Source organism: Numenius arquata, chromosome 3, assembly GCF_964106895.1.
Source record: "Numenius arquata chromosome 3, bNumArq3.hap1.1, whole genome shotgun sequence".
In the NCBI taxonomy this organism is placed as follows: domain Eukaryota; kingdom Metazoa; phylum Chordata; class Aves; order Charadriiformes; family Scolopacidae; genus Numenius; species Numenius arquata.
The window spans coordinates 9,522,717-9,538,449 of record NC_133578.1 but is presented as its reverse complement, the minus strand read 5'-3'; the positions used below and the strand labels follow the sequence as shown (position 1 = coordinate 9,538,449).

Below are 15,733 nucleotides of genomic sequence, written 5' to 3'. Positions count from 1 at the left end.
GCTGTTCTTTAAGTAATTCAATCTTGTTTACGTTCAGAACGTATAGAAAGAGTATGTCTTCAAGTTAGATCTGGAATGAGTCATTTTGGAACATGCTGGTATCCACATCATGAAAAAAAATACATGGCATTTTCAGCAAAATGTTTTAACATAATGGGTCAATCAGATCCATGAAGTGATTTTGCTCCTCAGAAGTAATTTATTCACTGTATTTGAAGATGTGAGCCAGCTCTTGTATTTGAGAAATCAATAAGTGTAGCAGTTGAACTAACAATGATTCATGCTTAGGGTAAAAACCTGTCAAAAGTGAGAGATGTGTAAAATATTCTTTTAGTCCATATTCTTTTGTAGTAAGGAAGGGAACTATTATTTCTTGGGAGCATGGAATAAAGAATTTTGAAAAACTGATGCATGTATCAGTTGATTCTAGTCGCTTGTGGTGAACTCTGGCAGATCTTAAACCAAATTAAAGCTCAGGTCAGCTTTTCCAGCCTCAAGCAGCTACTAATACACTCTCCAATTAGGACTCCTAACAGTCCATGCACTGGACTGGCTATCCTTGTTCATGCTTTGTTTCTTTGTTTGTTTGGGGTTTTGATTTATTTATTTTTAAAAAACCCAACAACAACAAACTAAATTTATTTTCCCATTCAGCATTGCTGAGGAAGACTTATTGTCACATTGGTAAGAATGTCACTAGTACCTCATCTTCCAAAAAAAATACATACCTTACAATACAATTGTAAAACTGGCTTTCAATTTTACTCTATTTCTGGTATCATAGGTACGTACAACAGATTGTAGCAAGAGATAAAAGGTGGGGGTTTTTAAATTCCACTTATACGCAACGTTTTTGTGTCTATGGGCTGTGATGGACAAACCCTTCACTTCAATGGACATTTCTGGGACATTTCTGCATATTATCAATGCTCAGAAGAGAACAGGGAGGATGTGATAGGGTTGGCAGTTTCACAGCAGAAGCTAGAACTCATGCTGTATAAAATAAATTGTTTATAGATTAAGGGAGCTGTTGACTTAAATAGTGTAATATTGCCTATTTATATAGCATTAGCACACAGGGATTCCAGTCCCTGTGGATTATTATGTGATGTAGGAATATGACCACCTGAAAATCACAGTAATGTTAAGACTGAGTTTCTAAACTACTGGATCTTGGAAACTCAGCTGGATGCTACCAAAGTCCTCCTTAAATAACAGTATTCATACTTGATAAGAATGACAAAATAATCGAAAAGAAATACTACTTCTGTCAATAAACATTTTCGTTGAAAAGCTAAATGCCCTAGAATCCACTTTTACTGAACAATAGCAAAGCACCATGTTATTCTTTCAATACTGTCCTTGAACAAAAAGTTGAAAACACGAATAGTGATTTTTCAACTCTGGTGATGCTGAATGAGAAAAAAAAAAAAAAGCGTCATCTTGTACCTAGAATAGAATTATTTATTTATTTTGTTTACTTATAAAATTTCAGATGGAACAGAAGTCCTGGAACAGAGACCCAGTAAGCTATGTGAAAAGCAGTAACATTTTGTCTTGTGGTTTCCAATGAAAAGTGGAGGGGGATCTATTTTCTTAACAGTTACACAAGACTCAATTTGCATATATGAATCAACATGTCAGCTGAAGAAATCAAGCACTTTCTAGAAGAAATTAAATAAAACCCTTCTGAAAAATAGGCAAGTAGATGGATATGCAGATGTATGTGACATGACAGCTTTCATATTAGAGTAAAAAAAACACCAAACAGTGGAAGCATCCAAATAGTACCCCAGTTTCCCTACCTTTTTATTTCAGAATTTTTTAAAAGGAAGAAATTATGACAGTTCACCCCCTGTTCTGCAGCTGGTCATAGTAATGCCCTGAGAGAGAGCAGCCCCATCATCTCATCATAAATACACCAATAATGCAAACATAATAATTCATATATAAGGACATATAATGCAAAAGATATGAAGATGCTCCAGGCATAACTCTGCTACTTCTATTAAGTAGTAGGCTGCCTAATGAATTGAATGCAAGTACTCACTGGACTGCAATTCAACATGGATGAAATGAGAAAAGGCTGTTTATCAGACAAATATAAACAATCATCAATGCCCATGATTCTCAGTATAAAATGGACTCTTTAGATTTTCCCCATCTTCTGTGTATAGGGACTGGTGGTTATTAAGTTTTCCCACATAATTTAGACATAAACCTGGATAAAAGTGGGACACTGTGTACTCGTATGAATGCTCACTCCTATGGGATAATTCATGACAGCATATAGTGTCACAAAATGCACTTTTCCAGATTTTACTACAAAGCACATCATCTCCTTAGGCAAACGCCTTATTTTTTTATATCTTTAAAAAGCCTTGCATGTCTGTGGAGCTATATAAAGTCAAATATATGTATTAGATGAGTAGTATGCCAAGATCACCTACAGCCTAGCTATTACGTTAGAACATTCTAATGAATCCAGCTAAAATTTCAACTCAAAATAAAACAACAGCCTTTAAAAGGGGAAAATTTGACATCTAATCTTGTCATACCTAAGAGAGGAAGAAAATATATCACAAAAATATCTGCAAGAAATAACTTCAAATTTTGGGGGGTGGCTCTCACTTAAAATTCCCTTATTTTTTTCTCCCCTCCCTAAATCTGATGAAAATTGGTCTTTCATGTTCTTGGTGAGAGATACAGATGAATGGGAAAGTCATGTCTGGATTACACTTTTATTTATGATCTCGTAAACTGAGGAGTATGCACATGCATGGTTTGTTCCTGGACTCATCTCAAAAAGATGAAATGAAAGATGAAAGATCACTCTGAGGACCTCAGGAAATACACATGAAAAACAGGTTTATCTAAAGCAGCACACATTTCTGGAGGAAAAAGTTGATAGTACAACTTTTATATCAGATCTTTTCTTCATAGCATTACATAAAGCATTGTTGTCCAGATCACTGCTGCCTTAAGAAGCCTTTTGTAAATCTTTTGTATGGAATAATCTTTTTGAGAAATATTGTTTCCATGTGTTAAAAGACAGATTTCATTTCATCTTTGTTGCGTGTTTCCAACCATTAGCTGGTACTCCAGATAATGCTCTTCAAAGTCAGATTTTCATAAGCACCGTATAAACTATCTTGAAAACACCTGCACATGTTAACACCAAACAGTGTCTTGATAAGACATAATAAGATAAAAATAAGACATAATGCAAGGTAACTTATTTATCCTTTTAATTTTTTCAGAAAAAGAAAAAAAAAAAAAACACCAAAAAAATCCCCAAATTAATTCCACTGACCAAAAAGATTACTGATGATTGAACATTTAGTTTCCACCTAATTGGTAGAAAGATAATCTCCTAATGCAGAACAGATAATAATAATTTAAAACTTCATTGAATTTTTCCCCTCATGGATTCTTCTAATCTGCAAAGAAACTACGAAACTACTGAAGATCTGTTCAGTGCGCTCAGGTAAGACAGTATCAGAGGCAATCTCTAAAAGCTTGATGAGTGTGTCACTTGCTGTTCACCCTCCATTTGCTGTAGACTGTGGTCAGTACACCCTATCATTAACCTCTAAAAATAGATATAGCAGCAAAGTGATGACAGGCATCAGCACGCTGCAGATAAGTAACTTCTTTCTCTTAGGGTTTCTTTGTTTCAGACACTATGTTGGACTCTCATCTTTACTTCAATAAATTAAACTACAAATATTCAGAATCACTTTTGCAATATTTTTCATTCCTACTGAATGTATAACATTTAGATCTAAAACTATTTTTCTCCTACCTTTCTGAAGAGGACTGGATTATTCTTCATTGTGATCGTACCAAAAGAACTATTAAAAGCTATTTTCATGGTGCTTTAAGCTAAATATATTGTTTTATTAAAATTCTCTAGCTAAAACAGATTGCAGTTTGAAGCCTTAATTCAGGAAAGCATTTCCTTTTTTAAAGAGTGCATAAATGCTTATGATTCTAAACCAGAGCGGAACTTTAATCTGTTTTTTAAGCACTTTTCTGAACCAAGAGCTAAAAAACCCTGCACATAGTTCATCTTGCATTGAAAGCAGAAAAGGATGCATTAGTAATAGAAAAGGGAATAAAGTAGGAAGAAATCCTGAAAGTTGGTATTCAAAAGGGATTTGAAAGCAGGGATAAGGAAAGGACAGGGTGTAGGAAAGAAACCCAAAATCACAAGGAAGGGATTATTAAATCACATGAGGAAAACAAAGAGGAGTTAGAAAGAAAAGGAATTGATCTCATTTACTTCTTCACTTACTCTCCTGTGGCATATTATATTCTAGCAAGAGCATGGGGAGAACAGGTCTATGATGTCTGAGGAAAAAAACCACTAATATCCAGAATAAAGCTTATTTTCATTTCAAGTGGACTCCAGGGACAACTTGCAAGGTATAACCTTCTGCTGAGGGACACCGAAGTTCATTGCACTGCAAATTTACTGCCCCGTCTTTTACCGTTGATGCAAGAACAGCGTCCAATTCCCATTTTCTAATCAAAATCATAAATCAGTTTTTGGCAATTGTGAATAACACCACCAGCAGAGTGAGAAAAAATTTAAATGTCATTTTAATACAGTCCTTATTAAAAGCAATAGTGAAATAACCTTCCTCTAGAAATCTCAACTGCCTTAGATGCTCTGCCTCTCAGAGCATCGCATTCTTCGCTCATTCCTTCACAATCTTCAAAGGAAAATCAAAATCAAAACGAAATAGCACTGCAAAACCGTCTCCTCTCTGCGTACAATGCATACAATGGTTTCCCTGCTGTTGTGTTCACACTGTCCCAGAAGAATCAGGATGGCAGGACATTCACCAAGAACGTATGTGTTCATTTCTCAAATTAGCTCCTACTTACTGATCTATTGCCTTGCAAAATGAGACTTTTTCAGTGATGCCGACCAAATTACAGTGAGTGACAGAAAGGAAGCCTTACAGTGAGTGACAGAAAGGAAGCCGATCCATGCAAGTTTCGGCAAAGTCAAAAACCTTGAGAATCAATGAAAGCATTTCAGAAGCGTGGAGAGCTATGGAGCACTGCAGCAAAGGACATACGGAAAGTACCTCTAAAATCGCCACAGCCTTCTGTTAAAAACGAAAAAGCCAGACAGCCACAGTGCTTATGCCAGTAATACTGGCTTACCTTCCGTGACCTGCTATGATATAGACGGCGGGAATTTGATGTCCAGAAATCAATTTACAACACTTTGAATTCCTCAGCAAAGGAATTTTCTTCCATATGAAGTTTATAGAGCTACACCAAAACAGCTGCTATGCCACATGAAATGGCTTTGTTTCTTCTATTAGGCATGATTTAAACGATTCATTCAATTATTACTTTTGTATTCAAAGATAGCTTATTTTCATGCAGATTTATGTCCCGTTATGCATAGAGGACATTCTTAATTGTGCTGAAACAACTGCAAATTTAATTAAAGTTTGCCATTCCAAGCATGAAATAGATTAAAGAAAATGCTGACAACAATAAAATAAATATTCAACTATTTAATTTAACTCAACATTTATTTTTAATCCAAACATCAAAATAACCTTGTTTCTAATTACAATTTCATGACAAAATGTCTTGAAGAAACATTTGTCTCTATTTTTCTCCAATCTGTTCAGCTGAAACACACTAGCTTATTTATAAAACTGTTGATTAATAAATCTGTTCCAGCTGTATTACTGTATGTTACAAAGAACACAGATTAATGTATGTAAACAACCATTATAATTTTAAAAACCCAAAGCTCTGACAGTCCACAAAAGCAGAAATCCCATCAAACACATTACAGTGCAATTATACACCTAAATCTTAACAAAGGACAAAATCTTAACAAAGAAGGGAAACATAGGTACTAGAGTCAAGGGGTCTGTGGCAATTTACAGCAGATGGAGAGAGCATCTAAACACTTACAACAAGTCATTTGCAGTTCCTCGTACTGGGTATTATTAAAAGCTCAACCACGTGTTGTAATTCATGACAATAAGTAAATCCTCAGTTTTGTAAAAAATTACATTCAACTGAGATATGAAGAAATAATCTGGCCTGATTCTACTGAAACTAAGTCGAAAAACTCGAATTATGTCATTTAATATTAATTTTATAGGCAAGAAATTTTATAATTCATAGTTAACAGCTGAGGAAAGAGTAAGACAGGTTGATTTCCTCTCACCCAGACCCAATAATTCTGGCTCTGACTGAGAAGAAAAAAAGAAAAACAAAAACATAACCCAAGAAGAACAAACACTAACTTAACCCATGTTAACTTCATGTTATTGGAAAGCATTAGTTATGCAGAAATAAAGAGGCTTCCCAAGGCATCACATACCTTTCCCCCAACAGGTCTTGACAAAACAGAAGTGTCTCATCAGCCTAACAAATATCTCAAGAATCGGAAAATTTCAAGAAAAAAAAGGCTTTTTACCACATATTTACAATAATATATTTTGTAACTTCTGCAAGAATTGGCTTACAGTCTTTTTGGTGATTTTCCCTTCCATCCTAAGGAACAGTTTCCTCTCAGGAGGTAACAGACTTCAATGGCATTATTATTATTATTTATATCAATTGAGAATCTGGCTGACAACATCTATTAACCAACTTTAGCACCGCCACCACCACTTCTAGAGGATACAACAGTCACAGGGGTTTGAAAGCCATGAGCCCAGCTGGAGGCCTCAAGAATAAGTATCACAAGCCTCATCCAAAGCCAAGGGCTACCATCACAAACTGCTTGCCAACCCCAAATTTCTCATTTTAATTACTACTTCTCACTATACTTGAGCAAAGGAAATGGCTAAATGCAAAATGTAAACGCTGAAAACTTCATCCCTCTAAGTAACTACCAGCAACTGGACTGTAAAAGGAAGGAAAAGTTTCTCTGCAACAAAACCAAGAATGAAATACGGAATGGAAGTCCTCCTGCAAACTGATATATTCAGTATGTATTGAGAGCAATTTGCACGTCAATGCGCCATCTTTACTGTGGGGCATGGATTCATGTTACTACTTTTTGATGTAATAAAGTGTGATGGATATTTTCGTGCTTGCCTATATTTCTATATCAGCTATATATGCAACTAGTAAGAAAATCCCAAACCCATCCAAAACAAAAATTTCAATACATCAAATGAGGAAATTAAGTCAGTATAAGGGATTATTAAACTTTTTCACACAAAAAGAAGCAATCAAGAATGGAAACAGCAAAGAGCAAGTATTTTTCAGAAAGGAATAAAACTGGAACCCTCCACAACAAAAATCAGTGAACTGAACAACAGCAGCTCTTTCTTGGTTTATTTGTCAACAGGTATCATAAAAACAGCTTGATCCAGAATCCACTAGAATTAGTCCAAGGAAACCTACTTGAATCTAGTCCTGAGTAGATGAATCATTTTACATCAACACCTTTAGAATACTTCAGATCAGCTTTCAGCACATTTTCAGATTTACAGATATAATTTTTAAAGCTGCAGATATACCGGTCAATGCAGTGATGTTACCAGGAGGCCAAAAGGATTTGCATACTCACCTGGAAATAAGTATTTTATGGTTCTAAGCATTTCAATCCAAAACACACAGCTATTGTATTATCAGTTACCAACAGAAAACAATAAGTAAACTACTATACTGTGTTATAATGTGATAAACAATAATAATCTTTTATCATTTCTGAACACTAACTTCTGAGTGTCACCTTAAGGTCTCAGGTATTTTTTACTCTACCAAAACAAACAAAAAAAAACCCAAAGCAAACCAAATTCCTTGAATAACCACTGAGTCTACCAATCTAGAGCTATTCTGTAATGAATAACAGATCATATTTTAATAGCACTTTTTATACAAACACCAATATGCACAGAGGGAATTCATAAAACCATTTTCATTTTTGTGTTCAAAGATTTATTTTAGAAAACTATGTAGTATTATTGATTGAAACTATTTTTGACAATATAACAGCCTGCAAAATCTCTAAATACTATGAAAAACAAAGAATATACTTCAGACTACTGAAGCCAATAATAAAATTTCCATGACATGAATCAGCCTAGATTTTTTTTTTTCAGTATAGTTCATAAATGACATGTACAGCTGTTTAAAACAGGGAGGAATATCAAAAGACAGGCTTTCAAATAATAAGCCAGTAACAGAACAGTTTAAGGGTTACGAAACCTCTACTACAAAATCCCACATGACATTTCAGAGGAGCCACAGCAATTTGCCTCAACTGAAGAACCTTGCAGTATTTCCTTATGCGCTGAAATACACACTTCATCATCATTTCATCAGAAGGTTTAGCGAAATTAAGTACATGAATCACATTATATTATGTGGCATTGCAGATGAAATAAAACAACAAGGGTTTCAGAGTTTTAATTTAGAGGATCTTTGATTACGAATAGTTGGCTTACCTGTTTAACATCATATGCAAGAAGAACAAATCTTAAGTCTGGTGAAACTGAGTATCTTGATGCTTTGAATGTTACCTAAAATGAAGTAATAATAAAAGTGAGTTTGCAATAAGAAAGATAATTTTTTCCAAATTTTGTTACCTTCTAAGGTAATTTAAGAACTTCCCATTCATAAGACAGATCTGGTTTAGAACACCTACATCATTTTCACAAAAGGAGGACTCAAATAATTCTTAATCTAATTTCCTGGTATCAGTTCAATGGCAACAGATGAATCTGGCTTCAACAGTAAATACCAGTTACAAAGCGGATGAGTTTTTTTATCATGAACGCAAGCACTAAGCTCAAAGACACCAACTATAACCAATTCATTTATAGAGGATGAAGGAAGACACTTTGGTTGGTGTGTACTTCAGGAACGATTACAAGGGAGGTGCATCACTAGGTTAGGCTTAAAGATAACATACAAGAAAAAGAATAGGTGTGCGCTATGTCTCTGCTGCTTTTCTTTAAATGCCACATACATAAGCATTTTGCAAGACAACTTGCACTAAAGAGAAACTCTTATAAGAAAGAAAATGCTTAGTGGAGAGTAAAGTGAAACATAAGGTAGCATTATAGAACTAATATTGCTTTATATCTATCCAAGACTACATGACACCCAATTGAATTCAGGGCTGTAATTTAATCAAGGGGTAACACTGATGTCAGAAATAATTTAATGCATCTAATGTATGAGGAAGATAAGAGTGTGATTTAAAGGGCACTGAAGGAAATAATTTTAAATTAATCTCAAGACATCTATTTGCAAAATGAAAGGGAAAGGGTGAAGAAGTGAAAAACGCAGATAAGAACAGAAAAAAAATAACAGAACTGCAAAGGTACAAGATGAAAGAAAAAACAAACAAATAGCTATGCAAAACAAGATCTATCCACTATTCAAAGGAAGGCTTTCCCTTATTTTGCTTCTTAAGAATCCTGTTCTGTTTAGCATAATCCCACTGCTGAGCTAACGAATTCAGCAGAGGTTTAGGGTACACAAACTATTACATTCAGAAGAGCTAAGGACCGATTCCCAAAAAAAAAAAAAAAAAAAAAAAAAGGCAAAAACTAGTCTTCCAATAGACTGAGAAGAGGGTACATTTTCATATATAGATTAAACTCAGCTTCCTAGGTAATACAATTAGAATCAAGCTATCTGAAGAAATCAAAGGGAAAAAATTAGTTTTGAAGATAAACCATGTATTACTTTGATGCAAGAGCATAACAGTGTCAAAAGTTAGAAGATAAATCTGCAGTCTTGAGGAAACAAAATAAAAACTAAATGTATCCTTTTTTATCTACAAAGCATTCAGAATAGATTTTTACTGTGCTCAAACTAGCTTTTATGAGTTCACCAACTTTAAGCAGAGACTACATTAATATTAATCTATAAATGACATTCCCTTTTCTTGGCACATGACTGAAAACATTTTTAGATATGAAATTTCTCTGCTTTCTAGTAGTTTATTAATTATTACCCCACCACCTCAATCTTCAGCAATATATAACCTAGGTAGCTTTCCAAATTCATTCTCAGGGAGCGTGGTGCTTACCATTTCATGCATTTAGCAAGGAACTTCAGTCGCTGATTATGTGACCTCAAAAGTAATGATGCACTTAATACAAACACCTGAGTAGCTCAGCTGCAAGGTATTGGCAGTTCAAGGCAGCCCCAGCAAGAGCTACTCACATATTCTATATCCACGTATAGAGTCTTGTGGGTTTGGGATTTAAAATCATTTGAATCCTACTGAGGATGACCTTGTTCATTCAGCTTGCACTCACCTGCAAAATTCTGTTTGCCTCCAGAAATACCTCAGACACGTGGTGTACATACAATGCCAATAAGCTATAATCTCTTGATTGCAGGTAATGGTTTTGGCAAAATGGTTTTCTTTTTGTTGGTATAATGGCATTATTCTTGTTAAAAGGAGAATAAAGCTGTTTCATGCTTTTTAATGTTTTACTTAAGAAACACGAAAATAAAAATTAGACCAGCAGAAATCATGTGTTCATTGCCAAAGCTGATAGCAATGCTTATTTCTTTAAATTATCATAAAAACATAAGTAGTCCATTTTTTTAAGTTGGATTTGCAATCAAACCTTTTAGGAAATTTAACTCTAATAGGACTTCAGAGAGATTTAAGTGACTTAAAGTCACTTTAAGGGATTTAAATTTCCTTAGAGTTCTGTTTTCGGTGTTTTTTGGTAAAGACAAGCACAATTTTGGCACTAAATTCAGAAACTGTCTACTTGTATGTATGGAAGAAGCCCTTTTAGATTAACAACAGGAAAAAACATAATCACCTGACTCATTCCTCCTGCCTAATATAGCAAGTAAGCTCACAATCACTGAGTTCACTAAAAAAAAGACAGATTTTGTTTTTTCCCCATAAACACGTCTAAGGTATTTTATCCACCAACAGATGCCTGGGTCTATGACAGAGGAGATAAGATCAGCTGGGGATGGGCTTAAAAGAAAGTTTCAGTCCCTGCTGTAGGAGGTGAGACTTGTGCCACTCAGGCCCTTGGGAGACTGTTTATTGGGACATTCACTACAGGGATTAGAAATATTTATTCATTAAAAAGAAGTTTGTGAAGACTGACCCCAGGGGTTTGTTCTCTTCTCAGAAGAACGTATTTTTGAGTTTTAAAGAAAGTGTTGAAAAATATTAGATTGGAAACATTAGAAATTTAAAAACCTTGCATGTCTCGTTATCAAAAATCTGGAGGACACTTGTTCCACTAGCACGTCTGAATATCTGACTCTTTTCAAGCTCCTTCCTTTGTCAGGAGCTGTTGAGCCTTCATTCAGGAAGACAGACTAAATTCTGCCTCTTATGACTATGCCTCTGTGGTTTATCTCTGCTTGATCCCTAAGAAAGGTAGCTCTGGACAAATAAGCTCTGAAACAGGGAGAAATAGAGATGGCTAATTAGGTGCAATCCCTGGATGCAGAAGAGGGCTAGTTTCCCTCTGCATCACTGCACAGCATCAGCTAGTTAGGAGACTGGGGGTAATTCAACACAGTGCTGCACCGGGCACTCCATATATACCCTTATCCCCTTTCCAAACCACAACAGAGGAAAGGCAGAAGAGAAGGGTAAAGGGAAGGTAATTTTCTTATGTTTCTTCTACCTAGCCACATCAAGACTTAAAATCCCTACGAAAACCACCAGCTGTATGGAACTAGAAAACATCGACTAGATAAATTGTTGGAATCCCTAAATTATCTACATTGCACACTGTTGCATTATTCCAAGCCAAAAAAAAAAAAAAACCACATTTTTAAAGACCTGTAGACTGTCTGCCCTTTTTAATTCATGAATCTGTCATCTGTTTTTCCTATATTGTTAAATTTGACATCATTTCACTACTTCAGACATGAAAGAATGATCCTATATCTAATCTTGCATTCCTTACTCAACAAAAATCTCCACTGACTGTATAATTAGATCTAACCGTATTAAACATTGCATTTCTAGGTTTCTTTGAAATACCTCACTTGATAAGAGTTTTAATTCTCCTCCTGGACAGTGATGCATGATGTGACAATCCCATGGCCAAGCAATGACTGCTAGTCTCACTGTCACCATAGACCATAAAGGTAAAAGCAAAATGGAGGCAAAAGGACACAGTGCATTTAAACTGTCTTTTGCCCTTCAGCTTTCCACCTTCCTTCTCTCCTCCACATTCCAATTATGTCTTGCTAAATACAGTTTTGCATGGAAAGAAAAGAAGATGAGAACAGCTTGAGAGAGTAAGAGTGAAAGCAAAAGAAAAACCAATTATGCAACAAATAAATATAAGGGACCACCCTCCCACACATAACTGGCTTTTCTTCCCCCTTTCCATTTTAATCAGTAAAATGGAAAACAAAATTCTGATGAACAATATTTTCTCAAATTTGATTTCCAATGTCAATATTGTGCATTGATTGTTATTTTTTTTTCATTTTGCATTTTATGTGTGGTTTGCTGTTAATAGAAATGCCTGTTATGATTGTGTTTAAGAGAAGTTTTTGGCTGGGTTTAGGTTCTGCATCCTCAGCAAAGGCCCCTCAGTATCAGTTCCCTTTTATTTCTTCTGTTTTCTTAAAGCCTGGTTCTGAGTATTACAGAATCACAGAATATTTTTGGTTGGATGGGACCTTTGAGATTATCGAGTCCAACCAACAACAAAAAAAACCAAACAAAAAAACCCCCACCAAAAACAACAACAACAAAAAAAAAACCACCACAAAATCCCAGAACACCAAACACCAAAACCAAAGCAAAACAAACACCCACAACCACACACCACCCCACCCACAAACAGACACAAGACCAGTATTGATGTACTGGCTATTGCCTTCATTTTTGCTCTGTTCTTGCACACACTATAAAATGTTGTGTTTACTATTCTTGTGGATTTTTTAACTACTATAACATTTAAATCAGTGCCTTATTCATAGTCTTTCAAAAACACACCATAGAGCAGACAGATGGGAGTTACCTATAATATAGTATAGCCCAGAGCTACAAGAATGTATTCTTAACATATGGCAAACATTTTATAGTACTCTTTTTTCATAGTTTCAGTTGGATAGTTTTAAGTCAAATAATACATGACAGTTAAAATCGATTAGAGGAAATTTTCAGTTTTATGTTTGATTTGTTATTGTTTGTTTTTTTTTATTATTTATTTAGTTTTACCCCTCCTCCTCTTCCAGTTTCTCATACTTCTACTTTTCCAGAAACTTACATCTTCTACACTCCTGTTATTATTTTTCTCCAATTACTGTTTAGTGCTCACTTTACACATATTTAGGCTTTAAAAATTTTTGTTATTCATCCAGGATAAAATATTTAAATACTAGTGGCAATACTACTAGTTATGAAATTATACGTCTCTCTGTATTACATACCTACATCCGTACCAGAATTTTAACTTAGTGGTATAACTGAACACCAATGTATGGGAGCTCATTAGCATTCATAAGTATTCAGCTCAACTTATCAGACAGGCATTGACCAAATGGCAATGCATAAGATTAATCAGATGGGTCAGAATTACACTAGCTGCAAAATGAAAAGGCATTTGGCATGTAGCATTTTCCTTGGGTGGTACCAGCAATCAAGGGAACAATGGGATTTTCCTTCCATTACCACTACTGCGACTGAAAGGAGAAGATGGACCGCGGGGAGAATAGATGGGAGAGCAGCTGAGAGTGGAACCCAGCAGAAGAGGAAGCCTCATAGCAGTAAAAAAAGGGGACCTCTGAGAAGAGAATCAGGTTGTAATTAGGAAAATGCATGATAATTAGAATGTTGAAAAACGGGTTTCCAAGGTTATATTTCTTGTGTCACCTGAGCATTTAATCTAGATCCAAAAATGTTGCAATGTTATGTGTTGTAACTGTTAACAGTCAGGTTTCCTATCCAGTGTAAAAGATGAATGTGGCTTTAAAACATGGTCTAAGCTGAACTCTACCTTATGGGTGGGGGCCATCCTGGTGGTTCTCAAAAACACAAACCAAATTCCCCCAAACCACCTGAAACTCCTCATGTAGTCCCAAAATACTTTCACACACATGAGGAGGTGACTGTAGGACATAAAAAAGACATGAACAGATCTGTGCAGCTCACAGGAGCCTTGCACCATTGCCGCCCTAGTAGAAAATAACCTTTAGCCAGTAAATCACAGAATTTTATCCCTCCAATTCCCCTTCTTTGATATAGTTAACCCTTAACTATGTTCTATATCAAGGAATGATCTGATCAGGTCTATTATTTAGAGAGATACCTCACAGAGCTACCCTACCCTTACAGTTTGGAGAACTGTCCCCTGCGTTTCGTATGTGGAAACCTTCATTTGGACAAAACCCAATGGCTACCACCAAACCACAGTGTCTGCAAACCCTTCCATCTGTCAGGCTTTCCCATCTCTATGCACAGTGGTGCACTGCAACAATAAACCCTAACTCATAAAACCCCCTATACTCAAAAGGTTTTGCTGAGGGGGTTATTTAACATTTAAGAGGAGCATGGAAGAGCAGAGATAATGTTACAATGTTCATACCTACCTATTTACAACATGTCTGGGTCATTAAAACGTCCAGTGTTGCAACAATTACTAATATTTATGTGGTTATATAATGGTGTTTAATGTATTTACCATTATTCACCCTTTCATTAATCTCTTACGCAAGGCTCTTAAAATATAACCATGTAAACTGCTCTTGCAATTAAATCTATATTAATCAACAAAGGAAATATAATCGCATTAAGATGCTCCACTGAGTTCCCCATCAAAAGAGGAAGGAGATGTTGTGGTGGGGAACACAAAACCAAAACCAAAACATCAAAAAGAAGAGAACTATCAACAAGAAGGGCTGTTTATGAACAACGCTCTGTAAAACACCACAACACAATCCCTGCCAAAAGCTCTGCTCAGACCAACACTCTCATTCTCTGCTGTTGGCTGCAAGGCCTCCACAGGGTTTTCACAACTGGGCTGCCACAGCCTAATCATGACTCATGAGCCAAGACTACTCCTGCTCTGCTCACCCTTCTGATGCCATCCCCTCATTAGCAGGCAGCCAGAAGTAATCCTCTCTCCTTCCTTGTGTAAAAGGTGGTCCACAGAAATACAACAGTACAACATACTGTAGGGCATATTCCTGGCAAGCCTCTGGAAACAGTTTTGCAACTTAGTAAGATTTGTTTGCTGTGCACCAGGATGCAGTTTCCTCTCAAGCTTGAAAAGAGTTGTGGAAAGGCACCAAAATCAAGGCGGAGACCAAGTCAGGAATTGCTGGGTTTAAGAAAAGTCCAAAGCATACAGCTGGATGGAAGCTGTTGCAAGTTAAAGACTCTATTCTAGAGCTTCCAAACTGAAAACAATTATACTTGTATCATTGGGCACTGCAAACAAATCAAAAGCCTCTTATTTGATGATTCAAAATATATCCCATCATCTTCAGTTAAAAGGCTACAAGAGTCACGCTAGATTCATTTCTGACCCAGGATCCTGGACTGTGTGTTTGTCAGGGTGTGTGCATGGCATCCGAATAATTTTGCATATATCCACCACAAAAGCAGTGGAACTAAGAGCTAACAAATAACAGTCTTACTCCTTTCATAATTATTGCAGCTTTTTTTAAGAGGGAGAAATGAAGGCAAAATTTCTAAAGGCTTCTTTCAGAGGATTAAACACATTTGCAAAGTACCATAACATAGTCCCTACACACGTTTACTCTCATC

At 35.8% G+C, this 15,733-nt stretch overlaps 1 protein-coding gene across 4 annotated transcripts in view; it reads right to left on the bottom strand.

Moving 5' to 3' along the window:
• The window catches only part of DPP10 (dipeptidyl peptidase like 10), a 233,609-nt gene that overhangs the window by 135,194 nt on the left and 82,682 nt on the right, over positions 1–15,733 (bottom strand). For 3 of the 4 annotated variants that reach the window (XM_074145793.1, XM_074145794.1, XM_074145791.1), the window contains one exon: positions 8,448–8,522. In XM_074145793.1, coding sequence (XP_074001894.1) covers positions 8,448–8,522 — 75 coding nt within the window. Of the gene's footprint in view, positions 1–8,443; positions 8,523–15,733 lie in introns of all 4 variants that reach the window. The other variant, XM_074145792.1, reaches the window with a different exon arrangement.